Here is a 27,359-nt window from a genome sequence, read left to right on the forward strand (position 1 = left end):
GTGAAATTGGCAGAAAAAAAATATATAAGATTTATAGCTTCATTACATTTCATTTATTTATTATCCAGCGAAATATAAAAAGCTCAAGCCCTAATTAACAAATATTTTAATAAATTTTGAAGATTCAAGAAATAACAGACTTAAAATTAAAACAAGTAAGCAAAGGCTACAGTCGAGCGGGGCCGACCGTTGAATACCCTACAACACTATAATAAATGATACAGTTTATATAGGCCAGATACTCGAAAGAATTCCACAAGATATTGTGAAAAATAATAAAAGAAACCCATCAGGTTTCGTTCTCTAATTTTCGAATAATAGCAAGTTAAACTAATTTGCTCATTTCCAATTTATTGGTAGATGTTGCACGTAAATGGTCTTCCTAGATCTGAAACCAATATTTCCCAAAGACCTATAATATCTCAGAAGTGGCAAAAGATTAACATTTATTATTGGTTTTTGACTAAAACGCATCTATATGAGACACAGACATTTGACTATATTCTTCAACGAAATCAGCCTTATCGAAATAGTCAGAAGTGCGTCTTTCCTGTATTTGTGAATTCTCCAAAAAGACACTGGAATGGATGTTTTTGTATTTTGTCTACAAAAGTTGGCAAACTATTTCACACATTGAATATTTTTGGATGGCCATCCAAAACTATTTGGCTTTTGCAATGTCCGGTAACCTCCATTCAAATGCGCGTGAGGATCGGGCAATAATTACGACTTGCTGACAATTTTGCAGTATTTTTTTTTTTGTCCATTTCAACCCCTAAATATATGGCGATTATCTCCAAAAAGAGTAGGCTTCTATTCTGACCCTCATCTTACCCCATGCAAAATTTCATAGGGATCGGGCCATAAATGCGATCTGTGTATGATATCCTGATATCCTAACTACTTAGTTTTGTTAGCTGTAGAAATATTACCAAATGTTTAATTCAAAATGAAAATATGCCAAAAATATGACAAAATTGAAAAAATATGAGAAAATTTTACAAAATCAATATTTTCAGCTTTAGAGAGATATTTTTATGCGATTTTTTTAGACGTTTTTTCTTTCCTGTCAAGAGGCCATTCAGAATTAATGAGAACTGTCGAAATCAGTTCAGCCGTTCTCGACATATAAGATATCTTTTAAGCATATCTTCTTTGATAGACATATATATCGCACATATTTTGCTATATATCCGATTTGATTGATGTTAATATCAATGTAAAGATCAGAAGTATAATTGTTATGGCTTTGTGATTTCGCCGGGATTTAAAATATTCGCGGTTTAATGAAAAATTTTAAATTTTTTCAAAACAAAATATATGTTCCATTTTACTTTATCCGATGACCACCCATATTGGTAGGCTTCTTCCAAGCCCTAAACTCTAGCTACATGCGAAATTCCGCGTCGATTGGTCTATAATTGCGACCTGTAGAGCAACTGCAAAATCAGGAATTTTTTTAGTTTTTGGTCCATTTCAACTAAATCAACTAAATATTATGCGATCATCTCCAAAAGAAATAGGGTTCTATTCTGACCTTAACCCCACCTACATTCTAAATTTCGTGAAGATCGGGCAATAATTGCGACCTGTAGAGTGATTACAAATTAACATGGACAGACGGACAGACGGACGGACGGACATACATAGCTAGATCGACTCAGCTCGGCGAGCTAGGAAGATCCATATATACTTTCCTATATGGGAAACCAATATTTCGAGGTGTTACATAAATTCTGGCCCAATCAAACTTATAATACCCCCAACACATAGTGTTGTAGGGTATAAATATTAAAATTCAGCAAAACCCGAAGGCTACACCCACAGACGGAAAACTACAAATATAGACTATCCATTTGAGACCTCTCACCAATGGAGGATGAAACCCAGGACATGACATTTGGGGATTACGCAATATTTTGAGAGAATTTAACCAAACAAATATCTTCTATTACACAGTTGGGAGCTACACCCGACTCGGAAACAAAAACCAATATCAATAGGTTCAAATTATCATCTCAAATGGACAGTTACAAATCATTTTATCGCTATATACTGGACATTTTCTTCATTTAAATAAAACCCTAAAAAACCCCTTACTTGACCAATGTGTTCCTTGTGTGCACTCAAAGAATTCATTCGAATGTTGAAGAACAGATCGGATGTTTCACTTCGACTTGATCAGAAGCCATCGCATCACATCTATTAAATTTCATTGTAAAGTAGTTATAATATGCGTATTGCGAAAGTCACTTTAAGAAATAGTTTTTATTGTAAAACCACCGTACAATAAACGTACCTCGACCCGAACCACCTCGCTTTCGGCTGATGGTTAGGTTCAAGAGTTTTTTAGGTAACGGTTTGGTTCACTATTCGGTTCATTTACAGAAAAAACGGTTCGGTGCGATTCAGAACGGGTTTGCAGTCCTACATCTGACTGTTGCACAAAAATATAAATACATAAATTTATAATAATTATATTATTCATTTTAACTGTAATTTTTGTTGTTAATATTCCTTTAAACAGGTTCGGGGATTTAACTTTCTCAAAATTTATTACAGTATGTCATTGACACGGGCATTAGTCGTTATCACGATTATTGCAATCAGATGCATGTTACAGAAGAAAGAATGATGAAAATACATAGCTAGGAGAGAATAAAAACAATCATAAAAAAACGATTTTTTTGATATCATGTTTTTATGGAACAAACGTGTTGTTTTTATAAAATTTATTATACGGAAAACTACCCAAAAGCGATGATTACTACAAACTTGTAGAAAAACATAGTCATTTTAAGGGTGGATGATAATGGAATTATTACAAAACTATCAAAAGATCGCAACGAAAACAATCCATCATTAAAAAAGAAAACCCATATCTTTTTAGCTTAAAAACAGGGCCGGCATATAGTTGAAATTTGTAACATTCGGTGTAAATAACATCTGAGTTGTTTTTGTGTACACTTTCATGTATGCATGCCTGTAAGTACATATGTAGATAAATAAAATAAAAAAAAAAACATTTTGCCAACACATAGCCATGTATGAGTTTATATACAACGAACGTACTCATGGAAATACAACGTCGCATCGCGTATAAATCGCATGAATGACTAATTAAAGGCGGACATATCGAGATTTTGTTTTGCTTTTTTATTAAGTGGCCTCCGTAGAGATAGACGTATAATGTATTTAAGACAGTAAATAATGCAATATAAGGATTGCTGCACAATGGACAATAAAGTGGTCATTGTGAACTAATGAATAAATAGGCAGTACAGCAAATTTATGTAGTAATAAATTCCTCAAAACTCAACATTAGCTGGGTGGCAACACTGCTGCAAGCAATATTATCAAATTGAAAAATGAATAAGTTCGGAAGCATTTAACAGGGACACCGGAGAAGATAAAAATACCACAAATTTGCCATAATAAAGCCACTGATCTCCAGGGAGCTCTGTTCGAATTGTAAACATGAAATAGATAAAACGAAATTGAATATATTAAAATAATAATATCTGAAAAATTCCAAATGAAAAATCATTTAAACATACAACCATATGTGACTACATGCAACGCCACAATTAATTTGTAATATTGACCATGAAATACAAATGAACAAATCTTATCGGCTGAAATATATTAAACGTAGGTATACAAAAGAACATTTATTATTATTAGTAATCATTTATGTACAATTCTCCCATTAAACTGCGGTAATATTGACGTGGAAGTGATGAATGACATCACGACCACTCTAAACAGTATAATAGTGCATTTACAAAGTTGGTTAAGTTTCCAAGTGAATAGATATGTATTTAAGCCCTTGACGTACTAAAATTATAAAATATAATATTATATAGATACTATAGCTGAGCCTCTATGGGAATGTTTTATTCACAATATATTTCGCTTGTTCATACCTGACTCTCAACCGAAATGAGTATCTTAATGGACGCGGACGCTATTCATTTAAAATATAGTATAATTTTAGATGTGATGGTCCATTAATGAGATATATTGTCAAAACTCAATGATAAGTATCCTGATTGTCTATTGAAAATATTCTAAAAACCCTAATCCTAAAATACATAAAAATAACAACTCGATGTCGATGTTTCCCTTGTTCGTACTTCAATCAAGTTCGAGCCCAACATACCAAAAATACAATACAGCTTGAGAATAATATTATGAAAATAGTTTATCATAAGAATTTTTCAACAATGCTTGAGAAACACTTTTTTGCACAAACTTTTCTCAAATCTGTCCTTTGTTGACAAATTTGTTTTGATTTTTTTTGTGAAAATTGTCAACAAAAAATTATTTTCTTTGGTTAAAATCAAAATCACGCGAATTTAGGACCCATTTCCGAACGAAACTCTAAGGTAATGATGAATAATAAATCTGGGAATCTGTAGTATAAATTATTTCAATCTCATTTCAGAATGGAGGCGTCAAAAAGTTGCAGGAATTCAACAGAAGTGAAGAATAAGTGGAGGAGATGCGGAAGCTCAAATAAGGGGAAAGAAAGCATCTAGGTATCAATGCAACAGGAGGCAGCGACAGCTAGGATGGCGATCAATGAATGAAATGTGTAAAATAATTAAAAAAATTAAAAAATAAATATTTTATACCATTGAAAAAATAAGCTTGATATAATATTACTTTCGTAAGCTTATTCTGCAATTACAAGAATAAGCTTATGAATAAGGGTTCCCTTTCGATTATTCTATAATTGTTAAACAAGCATTTCTCAATACATTCTCAAGATTTTCTCAAGCTTAAGGCTTATGTTTGAAAGCTTATTAAAATATTATTCTCAAGTCAATTTGGTATGTTGGGAGTGTATTGGGTTTGGAATTTCTCACGTCTACTACTACACTTTTAGAAACAAACTGAAATCCTTTTTTCTACAGTGAAATGGATAGAATTTTAATTTTTTATTCGATTCGAAACGTTTCTTTGTTTACAATTAGAATTTATATTTTATCTCCCAACTTGGGTGTAATCGCCTTCAATGATTTCTTTGCATTGATATATAGTTAAATTAAAAATAATTGTAACATAACCCAGATAAATTCACGAATGTACCTCTTGTGTTTTTTTTTTTTTTTTTTTCATAAAAAATTGTATTAAAAAACAAGTAAAAAGCATTAAGTTCGGCCGGGCCGAACTTTCAATACCCTTCCCTTGGGGTAAAAGAGACATTTTTATATAAAAGTATCTGAATTCAAGCGTGTTTCACTTTAAACTTCATATACCAGTAAGACCGTTTGCATAATGCAGTTCAACTTATCAAAAAACCATAAAGTGAGTGAGGCCGTTATATGGGGCCATACCAAAAACGGATACCCCTAAGCAATTTTATACTTCAAGGAATGTCATCTATCAAATCTTCCAAAAAAATGTGGCGAAAATCATCAAAATACTGAATATCAGAAGGTACTGTTATATGGCGGCTATACCAAAACGTGGACCGATATATCTCATTTTCAATAGCAACCATCCTAGACACAATACATATTGTTCTGCCATATTTTGAAGGTCTACGTCAAAGAATGTGGGCTGTATCGTGATTTCAACAGACAGGCAGACGAACATCGTTAAATCGACTTAGAATTTTATGCTGATTATAAATATATATACTTTATGGGGTCTACGATGAATATTTAGGGATGTTACAAACGGAATGACAAAGTTAATATAACCTCCTTTCCAAGGTGGAGGGTATAAAAATACTATATGATGAAATTTTTTTGATGAAATTCAACGCCGATCTTAAACATAGTTGGGAGGTCGTAACTTCGATCATTAGGAATGGGAAAAAGTAAAAAATAATATAACATAACGGTAATTTAATTTACCCTCACTCAATTCGCAATGACGTCTGAAAGGTTAGGTTTTGATACAGAATCGAAAATAAATTGGCTACTCTTCTCTACTGCTGATGAGAAATCAATTAACGCTCTCCAGCTTGAGATATTGCATGGCGCTGTAGCTCCACGAATGACAAATTAATGAAATTCATGCGTACACCACCTTTGAACTCCTCCGCTTTATTACTTTTAATATATTTAATTGAATATGGAGTCGAGGGGAATTTTAAGCAATTATTTTAAATACATATTATTGATCTATAAGTGGTGTTGGGACCAGACATGTTTACACAATCCAAATTGCAATATTGCCCTTCAGTGGCAAATTGATGACGATGTTTATGTGTTTTCGCAAGGAATTCAACGCTGCGCATATACGTATACACACACACACACACCAACACAAAAGCAAAGCAAAGCGAAAAATAAAATCATTGAGATTTCATTGCCTGCTGGTTTGTTGAAAGGAAAAATAAATTGAAATCGAATGCAAATAAACAGAATCAATGGAGTACTTGGATATGTATTTCTATATTGCCCAACAAGCGAAAATACATATTTAAAAACGATTTGAAAATTTTGAGAAAAACCAAAAAAAATCAATTGTTTTAGTCAGCATGCAATGAAAATGTAAAGAAATTTTCAAGCACTCCATGTTATGTATATCGAATAACAGTATGCAATAGTATTTTGCTGTGGTCATGAACCTTTAATATTCCTTGTACGGCACATTTATCGTTATATTCTTTGTACCGTACAAATGAGGAGATAGCCGTCATATATGGGCACTTTATGCTACCAGCAGAGATTCGTGAACGTCAGTCATTTGAGTGATTATTTTTTTTCTTTTTTGTCTGCACCAGTAGCACCCCGACCTCATGTGATACTGGGCAATACCGTTTTTATTTCTTTTCATACAATTGAACTTCCATTTAATTCAATTTCATTTAATTAAGAAGTCAAAATGCAGATGAAAAATTCTACTCGATAGCGAACAACATTTTTTTTCTTTAAATTGGAGATTGTCGTGTGTATTTTCATAACCTTTAAATTTATGTTCTGTTTCGACAGCAAAATGGCGAAAATTGAGATGGGCATGCAATTTGTATTATGGAGAGTTCTTATTTTAAAATATGACAAAGTCTAATAAGTCTATGAATGTTGTATTTCTTAAGAATTGATAATATTCAGAACAGTTATTTAAACTAAGTATAAATTCTTATATACAAAATGAGCGAAAATATGAAGTATCCGATGCTGCGTAAGAACCATGGTAGTAGAATACAGGTAGTCGCATCGACACAGCTGCTGGGACAATGAACTGTAAACTAATTTTGAAATTGAAATTTGTAAGTGGAAATTTATTTAAATTTGTAAAAAAGTTGTTAAAAAAGCATATTATGACAACCTGATTGGCGTTGTATAGGGAAACATATACAAATCTACTTATTAAACATTTCAAAATTTTGGACATATCAATGATCCCAATCGTTGATGCATGTACCTGTATTCTTCAACCATGGTGTCTAACCTAAGGTTTCAAAAGACTATAGTCCGAGAATCCTTTCTTCCTTTCTATTTAGAAACTTTTGGAAGTTCCCTATCTTCCACCATCATCTATCGTCGCTGTTAAAAATTATGAGGCGAGGGATACGTTAAGTCCTCTTTGCGTAAACTTCACATTTGTGTATTTAGGAACTATTTCCAATTTAAGGCTTTATGTCCGTTTATAAATGATAATTAACACTCTTACATGTTTCATTAAAATTCTAGAGTCGCTATGTACACAATTGTAACAAAAATTATATATTTACGTTTATGTAAAACTTCCGATTAAAGTCATTTTTTTGAGCTAGATATGCCACTGAATTATAATTCAGCGTTATTTGCAAAGTAAAATAAATAAAAAACAACAAATAAATGAACAAAATGATTCAATTTTTCCCCAACATTATCATTCTCTAAGCGTCACAACACTTTTTATTTCAATGATGTTTGACGTACTTTTATGTTAAATGGTTAAGAACAATATAAAGAATTTGAATGATTGTGTGGTTTTATACCCCAGTCGTCAAAACGGACAACAGAACGTTTCTATTCATTATGAATAATTATTTGTTTGCCTATAAAAATATTAAAAACCAGAGCAAAAAAGAGTAAACAAGTACCTATATGTAAATGCGTTTTCGGGCCGTAATGAATGGGGTGTTAATTGAAAATTTTAAAATTCACACCTCTGGTTTAAAAATTTGCCAAGAAATGGAAATTTGCCCACTTCTCGACTTGTGTTCCCTTCTCGTTTTGCAGTCCTTTGACACCACCCCTTATCATGGAATTCCTACGATACCAGAATAAACAAAGCTAGTTCATTGAAGTTCTATTTTAAAATTAATACACATTCAATAACCAGTAATTGTTGGCTGTATGTTTGTGTATTTCTTCATAACAAAAATGATGATTCACCTTCTAAAGAAACCTGAGTGTATCTAATTTCGAACTGTGTACATTGAGGAGCATACAACCATATCTGAAATAACTTACCAAGTTGTTACTATTAGGTGTCAATTTTTCCATGAACCAGTTATATGGAAGGTATGTGTGTAAGTAACAGTTGGTTGTTCACACCAACTTCGTATTATTCTATTATTACCCAGCATGAGTTGAGATTTTTCCAATTCTTTGTTCAATTTCTTATCAGAAAACGTCGTAGACTCGACATAATTTTCTTTGGATTAGTATATATATTGCCAATGTATGCGAATTTGTAAATAAACAACGAGCAAACTCTTCTACAAAACCTCATGTCGCCCTTTGATGACGAGACAATTCCAAAGTGCGTATGAGTAATCAAGTTGCGAGTTGAAAACGATATGATTATATCTGATAATGGGTTAAAATGTATTTCATCAAAAAATGAACGGACACCTGTTAGACGCACACCTGTTCAAGAATTATGAATGGTTCATCGTTAGCATTTCCGATAAAGTCTGCAAATACATACATACATACATACATCGGGAAAATATCATAAATATTTAGTCATTAAAAATATAGAATTATTGATCGTTTGCCCTTGCAAAGAATTCACAAAAATTCCGGAAATCGACTAGTTCTTTTTAATTGTTCTGACTAATTGTTCCATGCAATCTGATAAAATATACAAATCGGGGCACGAGTTTTCTATTTCTATTTTACGATGAGGCGTTTTTGTTTTGTTAAAGGAGTCCAAATGCGCCAAACTAGCAGGGGCAGAACTTTGAATACCCTCTATCATTTGGAAGGGACTTGGAAATTTGCATTGAAAAAAAAAATTGAAAAATACTGTTAAAAAAGATAAAAATACTGAATATAGGGAGTTACCGTAATATTGGGGTCTGTACGAAGACGTAACCATGTATACGCAAGTTTTGTCATAAACATATTCAAATAAGAAACTTGAACTATGGGGACTATTGCTAGACTTGAAAAAATGCCGGTGAAGGATGTAGCAAGAACATCAAAATACCGAATATAGGGAGGTAGAGTTTTATGGGGATATACGAAGACGTGGACCTAGCCTTTCCGTTGGATAATATTGTTAACATTTTAATCTCCTTCCTACCCCACTATGCTGGAGGATATAAAAATGTCTGCATCGATGGTCTCTGTCGTATTGAACACGGGTACATTGGGACGTAGCTCGTATATAACCAGGAACAGTTCAATAAGGTCACCGAAAAAGAATATTCATTTCTGTAGCTGGAAAACCACAATTGGCTATCGTTAGAACACTCCAGCATTTAAATGTGAATAAATCTTTTGTGTCTCGTACCATAGCTCGTTACCGTGATATTGGTAGCTTAGCCCCACGTCAAGGAAGTGGACGAAACTTTGCTCGTGAACTGAACATATCGCAATATTCCATTCGGCAAATATTGAAAAATGAGCTCGGGGTAAAGCGATTGAAATTCCAAAAAGTACAAGATCTAACACCGCAACAGAAAGAAAATAGACTGAAAGAGCTAAACATCCGAGGAGAAAACATCATTTGCCCAGCAGTTTGTAAACAAACAAAATGATCGTGTTTACTTCTAAAGAGGTCAGCTGAAAATGTGCATCTTCGGTTGGCCAACAGAACTCAAGCGCCGGCCATGGTGATGGTGTGGGCCGCCATAACAGCTGATGGTCGCTGTCCGCTCGTATTATTCTGGAGGGTGTATTAAAGCCTTGGGCACGCAAACATTTTGGCCGCAGACTTTGGGCATTCCAACAGGACTCAGCACCACCGCACTCAGCACGCGCCACCCTAGAATGGTTACAGAATGAGGTTCCTTACATCATTTCCAGCGCACAATGGTCACAAAAATCTCCGGATACCAATTCGTTGGACAGACACAATGTCTGGAGTATTTTGGAAAGCAAGGTTGGCAATAAAAAATAACAAAGGTGATCGACACCTCAAGCGAGCGCTTCGCCGGGAATGGGCCAAAATACCGCAGAGCAACATTCGGGCAGCGTGACGGTTTCATTGGCCGTTTGAAGGCCATAATTCGTGCCAAAGGTGACCAATTCGAACAAATCTAAACTTATTCTAAAATTTGATGCTATTTCCGACATTTTTTTGCTTTCATTCCATAAAATTTAAAAAAAAAATGTAAAAATTATGGCGTTTGACTTTGTTGCAGTTTTTATCTCACCACTCGTATGATCAGCTTCTTATTACCAACATGTATTAAAAAGGGTAATAACGCCATGTGGGCTTTAAAATCGCATTTTTGAGCCTATAATCACTGTTACAATTATTTTGTCAGTCATTGCACTGAAATTAAATTTGGTTGCACAACCATTTTCAAAACATTTTATGTTTTTCTTTTTTTTGAATAAAATTTATTTAACGCTGTACATTTACCTTTGGTAAGATTTTATGCTTCAGCTGGCGCCCTCAGATATATTGCAGAACCAGCGGACAATTGAAATGTTATATTGAATCCACCAAGCAATTCTTTTATTCTTATTGAAATCAATATCAATTTCTATAATGAAATGTACCACCTTAGCCGAAATAAATACTCGTATATGACAACTTTGATCTCCCCATTACAAAAATACATGTTTTGTTATTCAAAGAAAAAACGTCATGTGAAGCAGCCAAGTAAATCTAAACATCAAAACGAGAGCTCACAAAAAATAATTTTAACTTTTCTCCTAAACCATTTAGATATGTTTGTATATTAGCGAGTAAAGCTATAAACAGTTTAACAAAGAAACGAACATGCTAGATCGTAATATGTATAAGTGCAAAGCAGAGAGTTTAGTTACCAAGCAAAGGCTTTGTATTACATTGAAATAGTTGCATGCCCCTGTTAATTGTTTTGGTTTAAAAACAACTTTCAGAAAGCAATGTGTTAATTATTTTCCTTCCTTTATACATTCAGTTTCATTTAAAGAAATCATGTCCCAGAGAGTAAGAATGTTAAATTTTTTTCCTACAATTGTTTGTATGAAATATAACAATTGTTTGAATGAAATATAGATGTGTGGTCAAAAAAAGGTTTGCCCATCTGACACAGCATGATTCATATAACGATCTATATTTGCATTGATATCTGATAAGTTTTTATAGGTGAGATTCTGATGCGATGACTAAGCATTTATTGTAAACGTAACGTACATGAATGCAAAACAAACTTATAGGTTTGTGATGGTATGATGGGGATGAGCGGTTTACTACTATGATCAAGATATTTCTTGTTTTACTTATCCCATAAATAGTGAAAGAAGTGAGTAGCCGATATTGTCCAAACTCGGCACGATATCAGCTCACTTCTCCTTGGGTCATATGTGGAATTAGCACCCGAGTTCCTTAATTCTTCGTACTTTCAATCCAATATTAGATGTATTGTGAGGATTCGATATATGGGTTATATATGTCTCTCTCTCTCTCTCTCTCTCTCTTTCAATCTGTAATTTCTTCGCAGAAACTTTAACCGTTTTGAAATTATCTGAATCCTATGAAAGACCAATGTTTGATCCGCAATTAGATTATGTACGATAATGGTCAACATTTTGAAAAATCCTAAATCCCAAATGAGGGAAGGGAGTGCTCGAGTTTAACCCAACTTCGAACAGGTTTCACAATTCAGAATATATTAACTTTTCTTCTGCTATCTTTTCTACAAAGGGTGGAAACTTATAAAAATAATGAAATAAATGTCCTTTGGAAATAACGCAGGTTAATATGTATTTAAATATATTTATTTTTTTTATTTATTCATATTCAATCAACGCAGATAGCCCACAGGGCCATGGACGGTTCCAAAAACTTCTATACATGTCTACTCTAAAATTATTTATAATATTCTTAATCTTAAAGATCTTAATTAAAATTATTATTAATATAAAAACAAATTAACAACAATAATAAGATGAATCAGCTATGCAAGAGAAATACAAAAACAAACACAAGAAAACCATTATTAAAAAATATTTTGATTGAAGAGATCATGTAATGTACGCTTATAACACTTTAGAGAAGAATTAAATATTTTAAGATTGGGCGACAGATTGTTGAAAATACGAGCAATTCTTACGTAGAAGGATTTTTCCAACAGAGGAGTCAAGCGTGGTACAAGAATTTAGACCAACTTCTAAGACAAACTATATAAATTAAGTATTTCGCTTTTAGAAAACACATATTGTTGCTGGTGGTGTTTACATCGCATATACTTAATCGCAATAAATTCGAAATAAATGATACTTTCTGAAGAATGGACCTTGTAAGCCATCACCCACACTTAATATACCTGATGAGGCACATAACGAACGGCGATGCGCTTCGCACAGTGGCGAGTATGTGATAGTTTCTAACTGGCTTGCCTTTTCAGGTGTCGCGGAACACACAATTCCTCCAAATATATTATCTATCAAGTTATCCCAATCGTCCAGAGTAATAAGTAAGCAATAAGTAGAATCGGTCATAAACGTTTAAAAATCTGTCAGTTACTGATTTTTTAAATCTCTTGTCCTGATATTTGTTAACGTTTTGATAGAGAGGGAGCTTACAGGGATATTAGTTAAAGTGAAGTCGAGTTCATAATTGTGGAATATCGTAGGATCGACAACATTGGCATAAAAATGGTAAATGTAGTGAGAAAAGGATATATAGAAAAACCTTAGGTCTTTCAAAATCGAACTTATTGATCCGAACTGTAATATGCGTTTCCTAAAGTCCAAACAACAATGCCATTAATTCGTACCATCGCAACTTACCTGAATACTGGGTGCAATCAAATTAGAAAATATCACAGCAAAGCAGAGTAGATGTAAAAACGATGGTCGCGCCGACACAGCTGTAGTAATAGAGGATAATTTGGGGGAGACGAAGTTGCGACGTTTGGTTTTAAATGACCTTGATTCGGGTTCCGCCATCATTGCTATAACCCTGAACAGGTTGCAGTAGTTATGTTAGTAGTCGAGGGGTGAAAATAATGGAATGATATATGTGTTTTTGTTGTTGTTGTTTTATGGCCTTCTGAAGGCCAACTTTGTCTCCTTCGTTCGGTGTTCGTGCTGTCGGTTTCGATGTTTGTCGGCTGTTGGCTGTGTCTCCTCCTCCTCCTCTTCTTCTTCGATCGAAGAGTTGTTATGCGTCGTTGTTGGTTGTTGGAATAGAGCAACAGCTCACAAAGAGCAATTCTGTTGTTGCAGACTACAGAGTATTGTATTTGTGTTACGAGTAAAATTCCAATGCAATTTTAATGATAAATAAACACGCACGCATACACACAAACTGACGTACGCAAGAAAGACTTTCTCTTTCGGTCGTCTGCCACCTCTTTTACTTTTTGGGGCAGGGTGTTCAAACACGCAAAGAGCCCTCCCTAATATTTTTACTTTTTTGTACTCTACTCCGTTGTAAACAACCCCACAAAGGATAGAGACGAGGATATCTTCTACTTCGGGTGGTGTCCGACTGTTTTCAAATGATTGGTTGAGCTAATATTTGCTTATCGACAATTTTTTCAATTTTGTTGCCGGTTGATCAAATAATATGAATAGTTTTCAATAATTGCAGGAAAATGTCAAGAAATTCGAATATGAAACAAAGCGTATCTTACTAATTCGAGTATTAGCGAACGAAAAACAAATTCTCATTGTATTACCAGCAGGCGCAGTGAGTTTGTAAATCGACTGGGAGCGTGAGAAAAATTCGCATGAACACAAAATAAATGACGTATGTCTGCCAATTAAATAAGCCAATTCTGATTCAATTTTTTTCCACAAAATTATTTCTCCTCCGGCTATTTCCAATGCATAACCGTCATGTTATTCGATATTTATTTTCCCGATTTATCCGAATAAACTTATTTTCACTATTTTTAACAGCAATTCTTCATTTTGTTGTCTGCAATGCAGAATTTGTTGTATTTGTGTTGTACTGCAGCTATGTTTGAGCTTTCTTTGTTCGGTAAAATTGTTTTGCAGAGAGCACAAACGAGAGAGGCGAAATCGAATTTTCACAAAAGTCTAACAAATGCTTTGTAAAAAAATCAATAAATGAAATTATTCACTACTTTTTCAATTTGATTTCTTTTGGGAAATCCTGTGGTTTTCGGTTGTGAACGGAAACGATTGTTCATTCGAATGAACACTACACTTGACGTTTCTTTACTTTATAGCCCTCGAATTGGCTAATAAGAGTTGTGCAAGTTTTTTATTTAATTTTGCAAGTATACTTTATCCCGTTTCAACTTCGACAAGTTCCGCGTCTCCGTTGTTAACCGTTGTTGTCAAAAAGCCAAAAATGAATACTCTGAGATACTTTTATATTGTTTCGTGGAGAATAGGAAAACAAGATTGGGATATGTAAGTCGACTTTTGACTAATCAATTGTGATATTAAAATCGATTATTTACTGTCGATAAATTGCGGCAAGTCATTTTCATTCCTGCCCAGTCCCATAACCGCAAAAATTGATGCAGCTCTCAGCCGCAGTACATTGTTTTTGTATTTCTAGCACTGAAATGTTTGTGAATTTGTTCTGTTTGGACTAAAAGTCGATTAAAAAAATTAAAGTATTTGACTTCGTGCGAGCGGTAAGTTTCTCTATTCGTTGTTTGACTCTTAACTATGAAAAAACTACCACAAAATTTCCTGAGCGAACACTCATATTTGTACATTGTTCAAATCAAACCACTCTCAGAACAACGAACAAATATGTCCCATTCCTAAAAAATGAGAGCATTTATCGAAAAAATAAATTATGACATTTAAAAATTAAAAATAGAAAAATTTAAAGAAATTTTAAAAATTTTTGGGAAGACTGAAAATTATGAATGAAAACTACAATGTTGAATGGCGTATGTACATTCAAACGAAAGCAAATTTTGTTTTCTCTCTCATTCGAGGCACGCATTTTGTCCGCGGGTTGAAATTTCACAGAAAACTGTAAACAAAAGAGGCAATATTTTCAAAATGTTTGTATCGGCAAAAACAATGTTTGATAAGTGTCTCTCCAGCAGAATTTAAAAAATACAAAAATATGTTCAAAATCTCAACATTTACGCAAAAAGTTGAAAACGTGGACTTAACTCTAGTTTAGTAAAAACTCTTCAATTTTTTCGAAAATTTTTTCAGTGGTAGGTATTTTAACCATTATCCCGGGAAACTATTTTTTTCTTGGGGGACGGACCTGGGACCCCAGATTTTTGACCCGAAAGTCCGGGTTCAAGACCCCGACTAGACCCGGATCCACTTACCCGATATAGACAATAATTTGACTATAACTTCCGAACCATGACAACTTACCTATATATTTCATTTTCATACTTCATACTGAATTGGTAGGAGTATTATTTGTAAGCCCAATGTTTGAAGAAACTCAGGGACCTATTTCCAATGTATAATGCGCTGCACCTAAATTGCAGCTTTTCAAGTCAGTCATTTCAAAAAAGCATATACATCTCTGAATTTTCTGTAATTTACCTTGTCAAATTTCACTGAATAAAATGAGGTTCCTATCTTTTCTGTATTTCTGTATATACAATGGAATTATAAATATAAATTTTGACAATGAGATGTGAAAGTAACATAGGCTATAAACATTTTTCAAATTCCACTTGGAACTGGAGATATAGCATTAGAATCGGAGGTACATCCCAAAAATTTAGATTTTATATGCACCTATCTATTGATCGATTACAGATACAGTCTCCAAATTTGGAATGCATAACGGAATTTGGAATAAAAATAAATAAAATTTGCAAAATTATATTGAAATGGGTTTAGATTTGGATATATTTTCTGCCGGTTTCATGATGTACCAAACACGCTATGTATCTCTAATATCAATAAAATTTGGAATGTGTAACGGAATTTAACACGAACATACATTTTTCAAATTATGTTGAAATCGGTTCAGATTTGGATGTAGCTCCCATATATATTTTCAACCGATTTCGTTTATTTGTTGCATCAAACACGATATGCATGTTCGATTCCTATGAAATTAAGAATGTGTGGCGGAATTTGGTTACAATAATAAATTTGACAAATTAATTAGAATTTGGTTAAGATTTGGATATAGCTCCCATATATATTTTCGGCCGATTTCACATATTTAATGCACCAAACTCGGTATGTACCTCCAATTTCAATGAAATATGAAAGTTGTGACGGAATTTGGTGTAAAATTAAATTTTGTCAAATTATATTAAAATCGGTTCAGATTGGGATATGATTTTTTTTTCATGATCAGCTGTTACTGGCATGTTCACGCGTTGGTAGACCGAGCTATTTGTTTACGCATTAAAGTATAACAATAATTACTTTTTTAAATGTTTGAATTTGTCTTATTTTTTTAAACCAATAAATATTCGTATATAAAATTTTGAATGCATATAAAATACAAAGGGATATCGAAGCGCACCGGGTTCAGCTAGTTTACATTTATAAACGAATCAAATATGCAATCAATTTGCAAAAAAACATACTGTAACTGAAAATGGAGATCTGCCGAGCTATCATGTGCAAATATCTCTGTATCTAGAATCAAGGCAGTAACATTTTACGCGAAAAACATATAGCAAATATCCATGGTTAAAGGTATTACGTAGTAGGCTCCATTCATTTCATTCTCCAGGGTAAAACCATAGCCTTACGACTGCTGAGTGTATATATCAACTGATTCGCCCGAAATGTGTCCCATAGAAGTAATGGTTTAAGTTCATTTTAGTTCATAAAAACGTGTTATCCATCCGTCTTCCTGATCTGTGTAGATAAGACGATAACACTTTAAGAGAGGAGCGATTTAATCAAAACCACACATCCAGCCATTCCTACTCATTTCTATTCAATAGTTTCTGAGCAAACAAATCTTTAGTCTGTTCTTGAACTGCAAGAATGTAAATATTTTACTACGATGACTGACATTCCATTAAAATTCCATTACATCTAAAAAATGCAAAAGTAGTATATTTTAGCAGGTTTTGGAATAGACGAGTTTTGTAATGTTTTTTTTTTTTTTTGGTATCATTCATGAGGACATTAAGACTGTAAAGTCATTTCAAATAAGACTATCCATCTCTGCATTTTCTGTAATTTACCTTGTCAAATTTCATGGAATTTATTTTCTCTGTATACAATGGATTAAAACTATGGTAGAAGAATGCAGGTAGTCGCATTGCATAGCTGCTAGGACAATGAACTGTCAAACCAATTTTTAAATTGGAAAATTTTAAATAAAAAATTACTCAAAAAATTATTTCAACGCTTGGGAACATTGATATGTCAATGTTATTGTTAAAATGTTTTGTCAAAAATAAGTAGATTTTTATACGTTTTCTAAAACGACGCAAATTGGAAGTTGTTATGATATGCATTTTTCAACAATTTTTACAAATATCAACAATTTTTAATTTAACATTTTTAATTTCAAATTCGGTTTGACCATGTGTTGTATTCAGCGTTCGAAAATAAACAGTACACAAACATAGTGTACTGTACCGGTACAGTATCACTAAAAAAACTTTAGCGGTAGTGTACCGGTACACTACTACTAAAAAATATTTTAGTGATACTCTACCGGAACACAACGATGATCGTAGTGTACCGCAGTCGAAGCGCTATAAAATCGTAGTGTACCGCAGTCGGAACACTAAAAAATAGTAGTGTACCGGAGTCGGAGCACTAAAAAACGTAGTGTTCCGCAAGCGGAGCATTAAAAACCGTAGTGTACCACATGCACCTCATTAAAAAAATTGAAATAATAAGACTGATGTTAAACACTCAGCCATACTTTGTAAAATATTTAGTTTTTTACATCTACATTCACACGGTACCACAAAATAACTGGTAAATTATTTGCATAATAACCCATTACAATGTAACCACTAAAATACCATTTTTCGCGGAAAATTAAAAATTTCAAATTTCAATGGTTAAATACTAATTATTATTACTTTAGATTTGGTCCTTTTTTATTCTTTTTACCTTTTCCCATATTTTTCTACTTTCTTCAATTTCGCAACCAATCTAAACATACATAAAATAAATTCAGCTTTTATATTCATAATATTGAATTGTATTATTTTGTATTATCAAAAACATCGAACATCTAATTTTTCTCACAAATCGTAAACAATACATATGTGGTACAGCACTACGATTTCGTAGTGCTCCGACTGCGGAACACTACGTTTTTTAGTGGTTCGACTGCGGTACAGTACGATTCTCGTTGTGCTCCGGTACAGTATCACTAAATATTTTTTAAGGGTTGTGCTCCGGTACGGCACATTATCTTAGTGTACCACTCTATCTCGGAACGGTACAGTACCATACTGTTTATTTTCGAACACTGGTTTTATTTACCAAAAAATGACAACAAACATATTCGCCACAAAATTCTTCTGTCAAGGCGAAAATATTTATTTTCGCCTCAAGCATGAATTTTGACATTTCATCTGATAAAATAACAGCTGTTTTTAGATTAATTCGCTCGAAGGAAGACCTTATAATTGGGCCAAGCCAAATACCAAGGTAGATCTACTAGGCAGTCTAATCACCCCAGCTGACGGCACCTTTAAATGTCAAAACAAGTTGTAATGCTGAATTCGACCTAAATTACTTTACTAAAAGTATTATTTTTTTCTGATATTTCAAAATTTAAGAAAGTTAAGAGCAAGTTTAGGGTTGAATTACCAGCAAAAAATGAGATTATGTTCAGAACTGGCCTTGAAATGTAATTTATCGTGGACATTTCCAGTTGGCCCAGACGAACCGGCGGCTGCAGCAGCCGCTGCCATGAAGGCTTACAGCATTCTTTGGTTTGTATAGGCCCATGTTACCCCTTTACGGCCTGACTCTGTTGTATAGCCATTTTACTTTGCTTTTCACGAGAGCTATGACTCATTTGGTCTTATCCAAACTTCCGCTAGCCCCTGCTCTTCCAGCATTCTGTGGTCTGTGAAAACTCTTTGTATGGTTTGAGGAATTTGCATCGGCTCTGCTACCAACAAGGCTTTGGTATCCACCAAGTGGCTACTAGCTTGATTGCTGGGCATTCTTAAAGGGCTTTTACTGGTGGTGATATTGGTGCTATGTTCTTTCTTTAAACCATTTGATCGGAAACCCTTGCTACTGTTGTGCCATGTGCTGGAGTCGGTGTAACCTCCGGTTACCAACATTGGCTGGAATATTAGTGGTATTTGTCGATAACGTAAAAGATACTACAGTTGTGGGCTTGTATAAACATTTCGGGTGCTAACTATCGACTTGGGCATGTTGCAATATTCCCCGAGTGTCGTATTATTACTTGGCTTAATTTCCACGCACAACATAAAATGTAAACAAACACCTCGTTTCTGATTGGTTGACATGGCCAATGTATGTTTTTTCGCCTTTGATGCCAATTTTGACATTTGAGGGTACCATAAAAGTTGCTTTGTTGTAGCAATTCGACGATGCTGCTACCTGTTAAATCTACCTTGCCATTACCATTTAAATTTTAAAACAAGTGCTCTGTTCCAGTATCTGCAAGAATCTACTATTTGTACAATTTTCTTCTATATCATAAAGGGAAAATTGGTTATCGCAGTAAAAACCTTTACATTTTTGTAGTTCTGGAACAGACCAAAGATTTGTTTGGTAAAAAAATTTTGAAAAGAAAGCGAATTTTATATGGTTTGGACAATAGTTTTAAGTTATAACCAAGTTTATCAATAAAACAAGTAAAAAAGCAGTAAGTTCGGCCGGGCCGAACTTTGAATACCCTCCACCATTTGAACGAATTAGAAAATTTTCAAAAAAATTAAATTAATTAAAAATTCTGTTAAAATCCTTAAAATATCTAATATCAGAAGGTGCCGATATATGGGGGGATATACGATATTTTAGACCTATATAGACAATTACCTTTCAGGGGTTAAAGTGCTCACAAAGAACTACTTGTGTGGATTTTCAGACATTACCATTGGAAAATATGGCTAAAATTATCAAAATACCGAATATCGGGGTACCGTTATATGGGGGATATACTTATATTAATTCTCTGTCAGGGTGTAAACTGCTTACAAAGAACCTCTTGTGTACAATTTGATAATATTCCATTGAAAAATATAACTAAAAGCATTAAAATACCGAATATCGGGGGTACCGTTATATGGAGGGCTAACGATATCGTAGACCTATATAGATAATTCTCTTCCAAGGGATAAAGTACTCACAATAAACTCCTCGTGTGGAATTTCAGACAATTCCATTGAACAATGTGGCTGAAATCATATGCGGGCTATACAATATCTTGATATAAAGTACCCACAAGGCACTCCTTGTGTGGATTTTCAGACAATTCCGTTGAAAAATGTGGGTAAAATCATCAAAATACGGAATATCGGAGGGTACCGTTATATGGGGCTATACGATATCGTGGACCTATATAGATAATTCTTTTCCAAGTGCAAAATTTTAGCTTCCTATCTTAATTCGTTTAGACTGTAGCGTGATTACAACAGACGGACAGACGGGCGGACATGGCTAAATTGTCTTAGAATTTTACGCTGATCAAGAATTTACATATATACTTTGTTGGGTCTAAAATGATTATTTCGATGAGTTACAAACGGAATGACGAACTTAATATACCTTCCATACTATGTATGGTGGAGGGTATAATAAATGGTACTGGTATGCATTTTTTATTGAAATCTTGCTTGTAAAGAATAAATAAACTAAAAACATTTTTAATCTTATATAGTATGTTGTAAAGGATTTAGAAAATCCAATCAGTTTAAATTGTCAAGTGAATTGTATAACCATGAAAAGAGCTTCAACGTAAACATTCCGAAACAAGAATAAAATAATATTTTCAATTTTTTAGATCTACTGAAACAGATCTATTTTTAAATGACTTAAAGGGAAGATATTTTTATTTTTATACCCTCCACCATACTATGGAGGGTATATTAATTTTGTCATTCCGTTTGTAACTCCTCGAAATACTCACTTCAGACCCAACAAAGTATATATATTCTTGATCAGCGTAAAATTCTATGACGATTTAGCCATGTCCGTCTGTCTGTCTGTGTGTCTGTTTGTCCGTCTGTCTGTCTGTCTGTCTGTTGTAATCACTCTATCTTTCGAACAAATTGAGATAGAAGGCTAAAATTTTGCACACATGTTTATTTTGCCAGTAGGCAGGTTAAGTTCGTAAATGGGTCATGTAGGTCCAAGTTTTCATATAGCCCCCATATAACGGTACCTCTCGACATTCGGTATTTTGATGATTTTAGCGACATTATTCACTGGAATTGTTTCAAATTTGGCATTTGAAGTTCGTAATGGATACTACAGCCTAAGACAGAAAATTATCTGTGCAGGTCCACGTCTTCGTATAGCCCCCATATAACGGTACCCACCGATATTCGGTATTTTGATGATTTTAGCGACATTATTTAACGGAACCGTTCCAAATTTGGTATTTGAAGTTCGTAATAGATACTGCAGCAGAAAACAGAAAATGGGCCATGTAGGTTCACGTCTTCGTATAGGCCCCATATACCGTACCCCCCGATATTCGGTATTTTGATGATTTTAGCGACATTATTTACCGGGATTGTTTAAATTTCGCATTTGAAGTTCGTAATGGATACTTCAGCCCATGCCAGAAAATTGTCTGTGCAGGTCCACGTGTTGGTATAGCCCCCATATAACGGTACCCCCTATATTCGGTATTTTGATGATTTTAGCTACATTATAAACAATTTTTTCTTCATGTTTCGCATTTAAATGTTGTAATAACTTATGACAAAAGTTGCCTATGCATGTATGCGTCGTCGTATAGACATTCGGTATTTTTAAGATTTTAACAGAATTTTTAAAGGATTTTTTTTATTTTATTTGTTTATTTATTTATTTTATTTTTTTTGGAAATTGCCAAATTTGTACCAAATGGTGGAGGGTATTAAAAGTTCGGCCCGGCCGAACTTACAGTTTTTTTACTTGTTTGTCTGTATCATAGGAACTTTTATTTTTTTTTTTTTTTTTTTGTATCGCCTCTTCTTGAAGTTCCCTCAATATTTGAGATTCGGTGGCACCCATATTATTTTATTTCACCAATTATATACATATTTCAAAATGTTTTACAATATCGTCCGCTTAATTGCCGGTTGTTGTTCTGAAGGAATGTTGTCTCCACAATAAATATCAGTCTCAGAATCAAGCAAAACACAACCTAGTTGAAGAATCCCCTTTTTTAACAGTGGTACAAATGTCCTCGCTCAATTCACAATTATTGTTTTTCTTATTCCGTCGCCGAGTAGACATCAACACTATCTCATTCAGTAAACTACCCTATAGTTCGTTAAGAAGGAAAACGTTATTTTAAAAATTTTAAAATTCTTTTGAAATTAACATTTTAGCATTTTTGATATTGTCAAAAATCCCTGACATTCAGTCCATTGTACGCGAATTTGTATTTAATTAAAATATTGTGGAATAAATTTTCATTTAAACAAAATTGGTTGCTTTATATTTTTCTTTACTTTTAAAAATGAACTAATAATCGCTAAAATCGAATGAAATGTAAAGATTTCCTTTCAGAAATATAATCAAAGATGATTGTTTAAATTTCGCATTTGAAGTTCGTAATGGATACTTCAGCCCATGCCAGAAAATTGTCTGTGCAGGTCCACGTGTTGGTATAGCCCCCATATAACGGTACCCCCTATATTCGGTATTTTGATGATTTTAGCTACATTATAAACAATTTTTTCTTCATGTTTCGCATTTAAATGTTGTAATAACTTATGACAAAAGTTGCCTATGCATGTATGCGTCGTCGTATAGACATTCGGTATTTTTAAGATTTTAACAGAATTTTTAAAGGATTTTTTTTATTTTATTTGTTTATTTATTTATTTTATTTTTTTGGAAATTGCCAAATTTGTACCAAATGGTGGAGGGTATTAAAAGTTCGGCCCGGCCGAACTTACAGTTTTTTTACTTGTTTGTCTGTATCATAGGAACTTTTATTTTTTTTTTTTTTTTGTATCGCCTCTTCTTGAAGTTCCCTCAATATTTGAGATTCGGTGGCACCCATATTATTTTATTTCACCAATTATATACATATTTCAAAATGTTTTACAATATCGTCCGCTTAATTGCCGGTTGTTGTTCTGAAGGAATGTTGTCTCCACAATAAATATCAGTCTCAGAATCAAGCAAAACACAACCTAGTTGAAGAATCCCCTTTTTTAACAGTGGTACAAATGTCCTCGCTCAATTCACAATTATTGTTTTTCTTATTCCGTCGCCGAGTAGACATCAACACTATCTCATTCAGTAAACTACCCTATAGTTCGTTAAGAAGGAAAACGTTATTTTAAAAATTTTAAAATTCTTTTGAAATTAACATTTTAGCATTTTTGATATTGTCAAAAATCCCTGACATTCAGTCCATTGTACGCGAATTTGTATTTAATTAAAATATTGTGGAATAAATTTTCATTTAAACAAAATTGGTTGCTTTATATTTTTCTTTACTTTTAAAAATGAACTAATAATCGCTAAAATCGAATGAAATGTAAAGATTTCCTTTCAGAAATATAATCAAAGATGATTTATTCTTCACTTCCATGACAAAGCTGATAAAATTCGTTTATGCGCGCTCTACTAGTTCTGCAATTTTCTTCGATGTCATAAGGAGAAAATTGGTTATCGTAGTAAACATTTTCACATTCTTGCAGATCTTGAACAGTCCTATTGTTTTCAAGAGTGACAAAGTCGGCCATGCGCAAAAAATATAATCAGCTGATAGCTCTGCTATACCTTCTTATTGTCCCATGTCACAAATTTCGTCCAATAATATCGATAGAAAAAATTGCTAATCGAAGCACCGCCGCCGAAAAAGTCAATTGGCTCCGTTGTCTAGACGTTATTATTGTATACGAACTTGGAAGCCAGATTTTAATTTCTATTTTCTTTTTTCAAATATGACTACAAACAATGATGAACCGTTTGAAAATGTTGATGTAAGTATTTATGAGCGCAAAATGATTATGAAAACTACTCAAATTTATGTCTATCAGCTCGACGAGGAAGAAGGCGAGGAACAATTTGTTCCCACAAATGCAGGACGCAAACGTCTGTTCAGCAAGGAATTACGTTGTATGATGTACGGCTTTGGCGATGACGAAAATCCATATACCGAAAGTGTTGATTTGCTAGAGGATCTGGTTATCGAATTTATAACAGAAATGACGCATCGTGCCATGGAAATAGGACGCACCGGAAGAGTACAAGTGGAGGATATCATATTCTTAGTTCGTAAAGACCCAAGAAAATACGCCCGTGTTAAGGACCTGCTGACAATGAATGAGGAATTGAAGAAGGCGAGAAAGGCTTTCGATGAAATTAAATATGTTGGTAAGTTCGAGGAATATTTTATCACGTTTGGCATCTACCAATTAATTAATCTTTTTTACAGGAAGCGAGGCTAAAATCAAATGACAAAAATCCAAATAGTCAGTACCAGAAATTGGTCTCAAAAGCGTGTTATATATAATACACCTAGTCTTAGACAACTTCTTACAAATCAGTTATATGAGCAAATCAACTTTTAGATTACTCAGGTGTTCATAAATCGATATAAAAATAATAAATTTTTTAATATTTTATGCTAGAATCCTTACATTTATAACGACAATCTATCTCCGAAAGTTTACAGAAGTAAAGTTTAATTTATTTTTCATGAGAATAATTGAACACTATACTCAATACATCACAGCGTTGGTCTGTTTCTGAACAGCAAAAATATAAAAGTTTTTACCACGATATCCGATTTTCCATTTATGGTATCGAAAAAATTGCAAAAAAATATTACATTCTTGCAGGTTCTGGAACAGGACACATGTATGCAGAGTAAATAGGTGTCATTTACAAAAAAAAAAAATTAAGGAACAAATAGTTTGGGGCTCCTCGTAATCGTGGTGAAAATGTTACCACAGGTACCCCTTAGGACCCTGATAGAGGACCCAATCAAGGCAATAAAGGTATCAAACGGTATCATGAAATGATACGACTTTTAAGTAAGCATTCTCCGCCCGGGTCATTGGATTTTTTCTTCTTGATATGTCCAACTCCGACTACGCAACCCAAAGTTTTCTAAATCTGATACCCTCAATTGAATCTAGGACTTTGATGTATAGATTTAAACAGCGCTGTGTTATTTATCCTCCTATCAGACAGTAACGTTTTTAAGTACAACCGAACCTTGTATTATATTTGTATAGCTTCCCATTAATACCCATTCTTGGTTAGTCTTATCGAACTGGAAATGCAACTGACACCAACGGACTTCCTTCCTAATACTACTTAGGCTGAAATTAATTAATTTGACTACATTTTATCTGAAGAATTACTTTTGTTGTTACAACATACCTAGTTCGATAAATTAAATTCATTGTGTTAATAAAGTTTTATTTTGTATTTAATCGAAATAGTCATCAATATCTATATCAGGATTAAGAATATCATCGCCAAATGGTGTTAAATCAATGCCATTTAGTATAAGATTTTCGCACATTTCTGCCAGCTCTGTGTTTCCAATTAGAATGGCACCCCGCAGTTTACCATCTTGCAGAATAAACTTGATGTACTCGTGACCTGGTGTAGTTCGCAGTAGTATTTCGTAATTTGTGCCCAAACATTGACCATTATAGCGTCCCAAGAGGATAACTGGCAAACCAAATAACTGTGTCACATGTCCGAAAAGCTCAAAACAAAAATCTTGATATATGGTTTCTCCAAGGTGATGTGCGGTCATACTTCTGCCAGCCATTGAACCCATTTGTCGAGCTTGAGTCCATAGGCGCATCTGAAACCAGTGTTCGGCTTTATCCCATGCAGCTGTACAAACATCGCCAGCGGCGTATATGTATTCATTAGAGGTTTGCATCATTTCGTTCACTTTAATGCCGTGGTCTTCGATATCTAGTTCAAATTTGGGTTCAGAACTGTAGTCATATCGTGGATCCACCCCAGTTGCTGATACAAGAAAATCACAAACAATAATTTCGCCTGTGTTAAGCTCAACTTTCAGGAGAGTTTTGTTCTGTTCTGCATCGAAATATTCCTCCATGCTCTTTACCAACGATTTGAAATGAATAATAGGCTTATCTATGCTGGAATTAGATCCTTTCAAATCGAAATGGCGGTGCCAATCAGGTCCCAAAGCTGCTCCTTTTTTATTACTGTTTTCAGAAGCTACTATTTCATCATATCGTAATCGCTTTACAATACTTTCAGATGTATCATTCGATGTAACACCTTCTTTAGAGTCCATTACTTGTTGGAAGAAATAAGCAGCTCCAGGATCAATAAATGTTGAAGCAATGTGGTTATCCTTCACTACCCAGTGAACTTTTAAGCCTTTCAGCTCATAAGCTAATTCGCTGGCTATTCCGCCGTTACCGACTAGAACCACAGTTTTCGAATTGGCCAACTTATTTTGCAATACCAGAACAGAATCAGTGTCCCGTATTCCAATTATAAGGGGATTGTCTTTTTCTATGAGACGAGGCCTTCCACCTGTGCATATACACAAATACTTGTAGTAGATCTTCTTTTTCTTAGTTGTTATTATAAACTTTTCTTTGGCATCAACATGCTGTAAGCTATCGACTTGGGTAACTATAGCGGGAGCTAGAACATTTCTGGATTCGCTGTTTCCAGTGTTATTGGCTAATTCCCTTTCAAGTACATCGAACTTGTACAAATATCTAGCGACGGGTTCTAAATTTGCTACAGTCTTGATGATGTTAGATTCCGTCAACAGTAAAATTGACTCCTTGGGACAACAGATGGCAGTAGTCTCTGCACTTGTTACACCAGCTATACCCCCACCTACAATGACAAATGTGTACTGTTCAGCGGCGACACCTCCTCTTCCTTCAATAGACTTTTCCATTTCCTCACTTGAAGCTTACAACTAATAACAATTTATTTATT

At 33.9% G+C, this 27,359-nt stretch overlaps 3 protein-coding genes across 8 annotated transcripts in view; 1 reads left to right on the forward strand and 2 right to left on the reverse strand.

The window, feature by feature from the left end:
- LOC101891528 (NPC intracellular cholesterol transporter 1) overlaps positions 1 to 14,681 on the reverse strand; it is a 32,505-nt gene extending 17,824 nt beyond the window's left edge. For 3 of the 6 annotated variants that reach the window (XM_005183394.4, XM_020036707.2, XM_020036706.2), the window contains exon 1: positions 13,128 to 14,681. In XM_005183394.4, the coding sequence (XP_005183451.1) occupies positions 13,128 to 13,289 (162 nt within the window). In that variant the 5' untranslated portion in view covers positions 13,290 to 14,681. The remainder of the gene's footprint in view (positions 1 to 13,127) is intronic. The other 3 variants (XM_020036705.2, XM_005183392.4, XM_005183393.4) reach the window with 2 other exon arrangements.
- A 9,547-nt stretch (positions 14,682 to 24,228) lies between these two features.
- LOC101891349 (transcription initiation factor TFIID subunit 13) lies at positions 24,229 to 25,184 on the forward strand. The gene is made up of 3 exons (XM_005183391.4): positions 24,229 to 24,382; positions 24,440 to 24,776; positions 24,838 to 25,184. Exons 1-3 carry the CDS (start codon positions 24,344 to 24,346, stop codon positions 24,858 to 24,860), a joined length of 399 nt encoding a protein of 132 aa, XP_005183448.2. The 5' UTR covers positions 24,229 to 24,343; the 3' UTR covers positions 24,861 to 25,184.
- A 628-nt stretch (positions 25,185 to 25,812) lies between these two features.
- On the reverse strand, positions 25,813 to 27,318 carry LOC101891007 (pyridine nucleotide-disulfide oxidoreductase domain-containing protein 1). Its single transcript, XM_005183389.4, has one exon. It carries the CDS (start codon positions 27,316 to 27,318, stop codon positions 25,840 to 25,842), a length of 1,479 nt encoding a protein of 492 aa, XP_005183446.1. The 3' UTR covers positions 25,813 to 25,839.
- Between the last annotated feature and the right edge of the window lie 41 nt (positions 27,319 to 27,359).

This window comes from Musca domestica, unplaced genomic scaffold, assembly GCF_030504385.1.
Source record: "Musca domestica strain aabys unplaced genomic scaffold, Musca_domestica.polishedcontigs.V.1.1 5, whole genome shotgun sequence".
In the NCBI taxonomy this organism is placed as follows: Eukaryota; Metazoa; Arthropoda; class Insecta; order Diptera; family Muscidae; genus Musca; species Musca domestica.

Bases quoted from the DNA above. Each gene is read 5' to 3' on its own strand.
- LOC101891349 (XM_005183391.4), top strand. From the start codon at position 24,344: ATGACTACAAACAATGATGAACCGTTTGAAAATGTTGAT. The intron at 24,383-24,439 runs GTAAGTATTTAT...TATGTCTATCAG, and splicing joins AACCGTTTGAAAATGTTGAT to CTCGACGAGGAAGAAGGCGA. The intron at 24,777-24,837 runs GTAAGTTCGAGG...TCTTTTTTACAG, and splicing joins CGATGAAATTAAATATGTTG to GAAGCGAGGCTAAAATCAAA.
- LOC101891007 (XM_005183389.4), bottom strand. From the start codon at position 27,318: ATGGAAAAGTCTATTGAAGGAAGAGGAGGTGTCGCCGCTGAACAGTAC.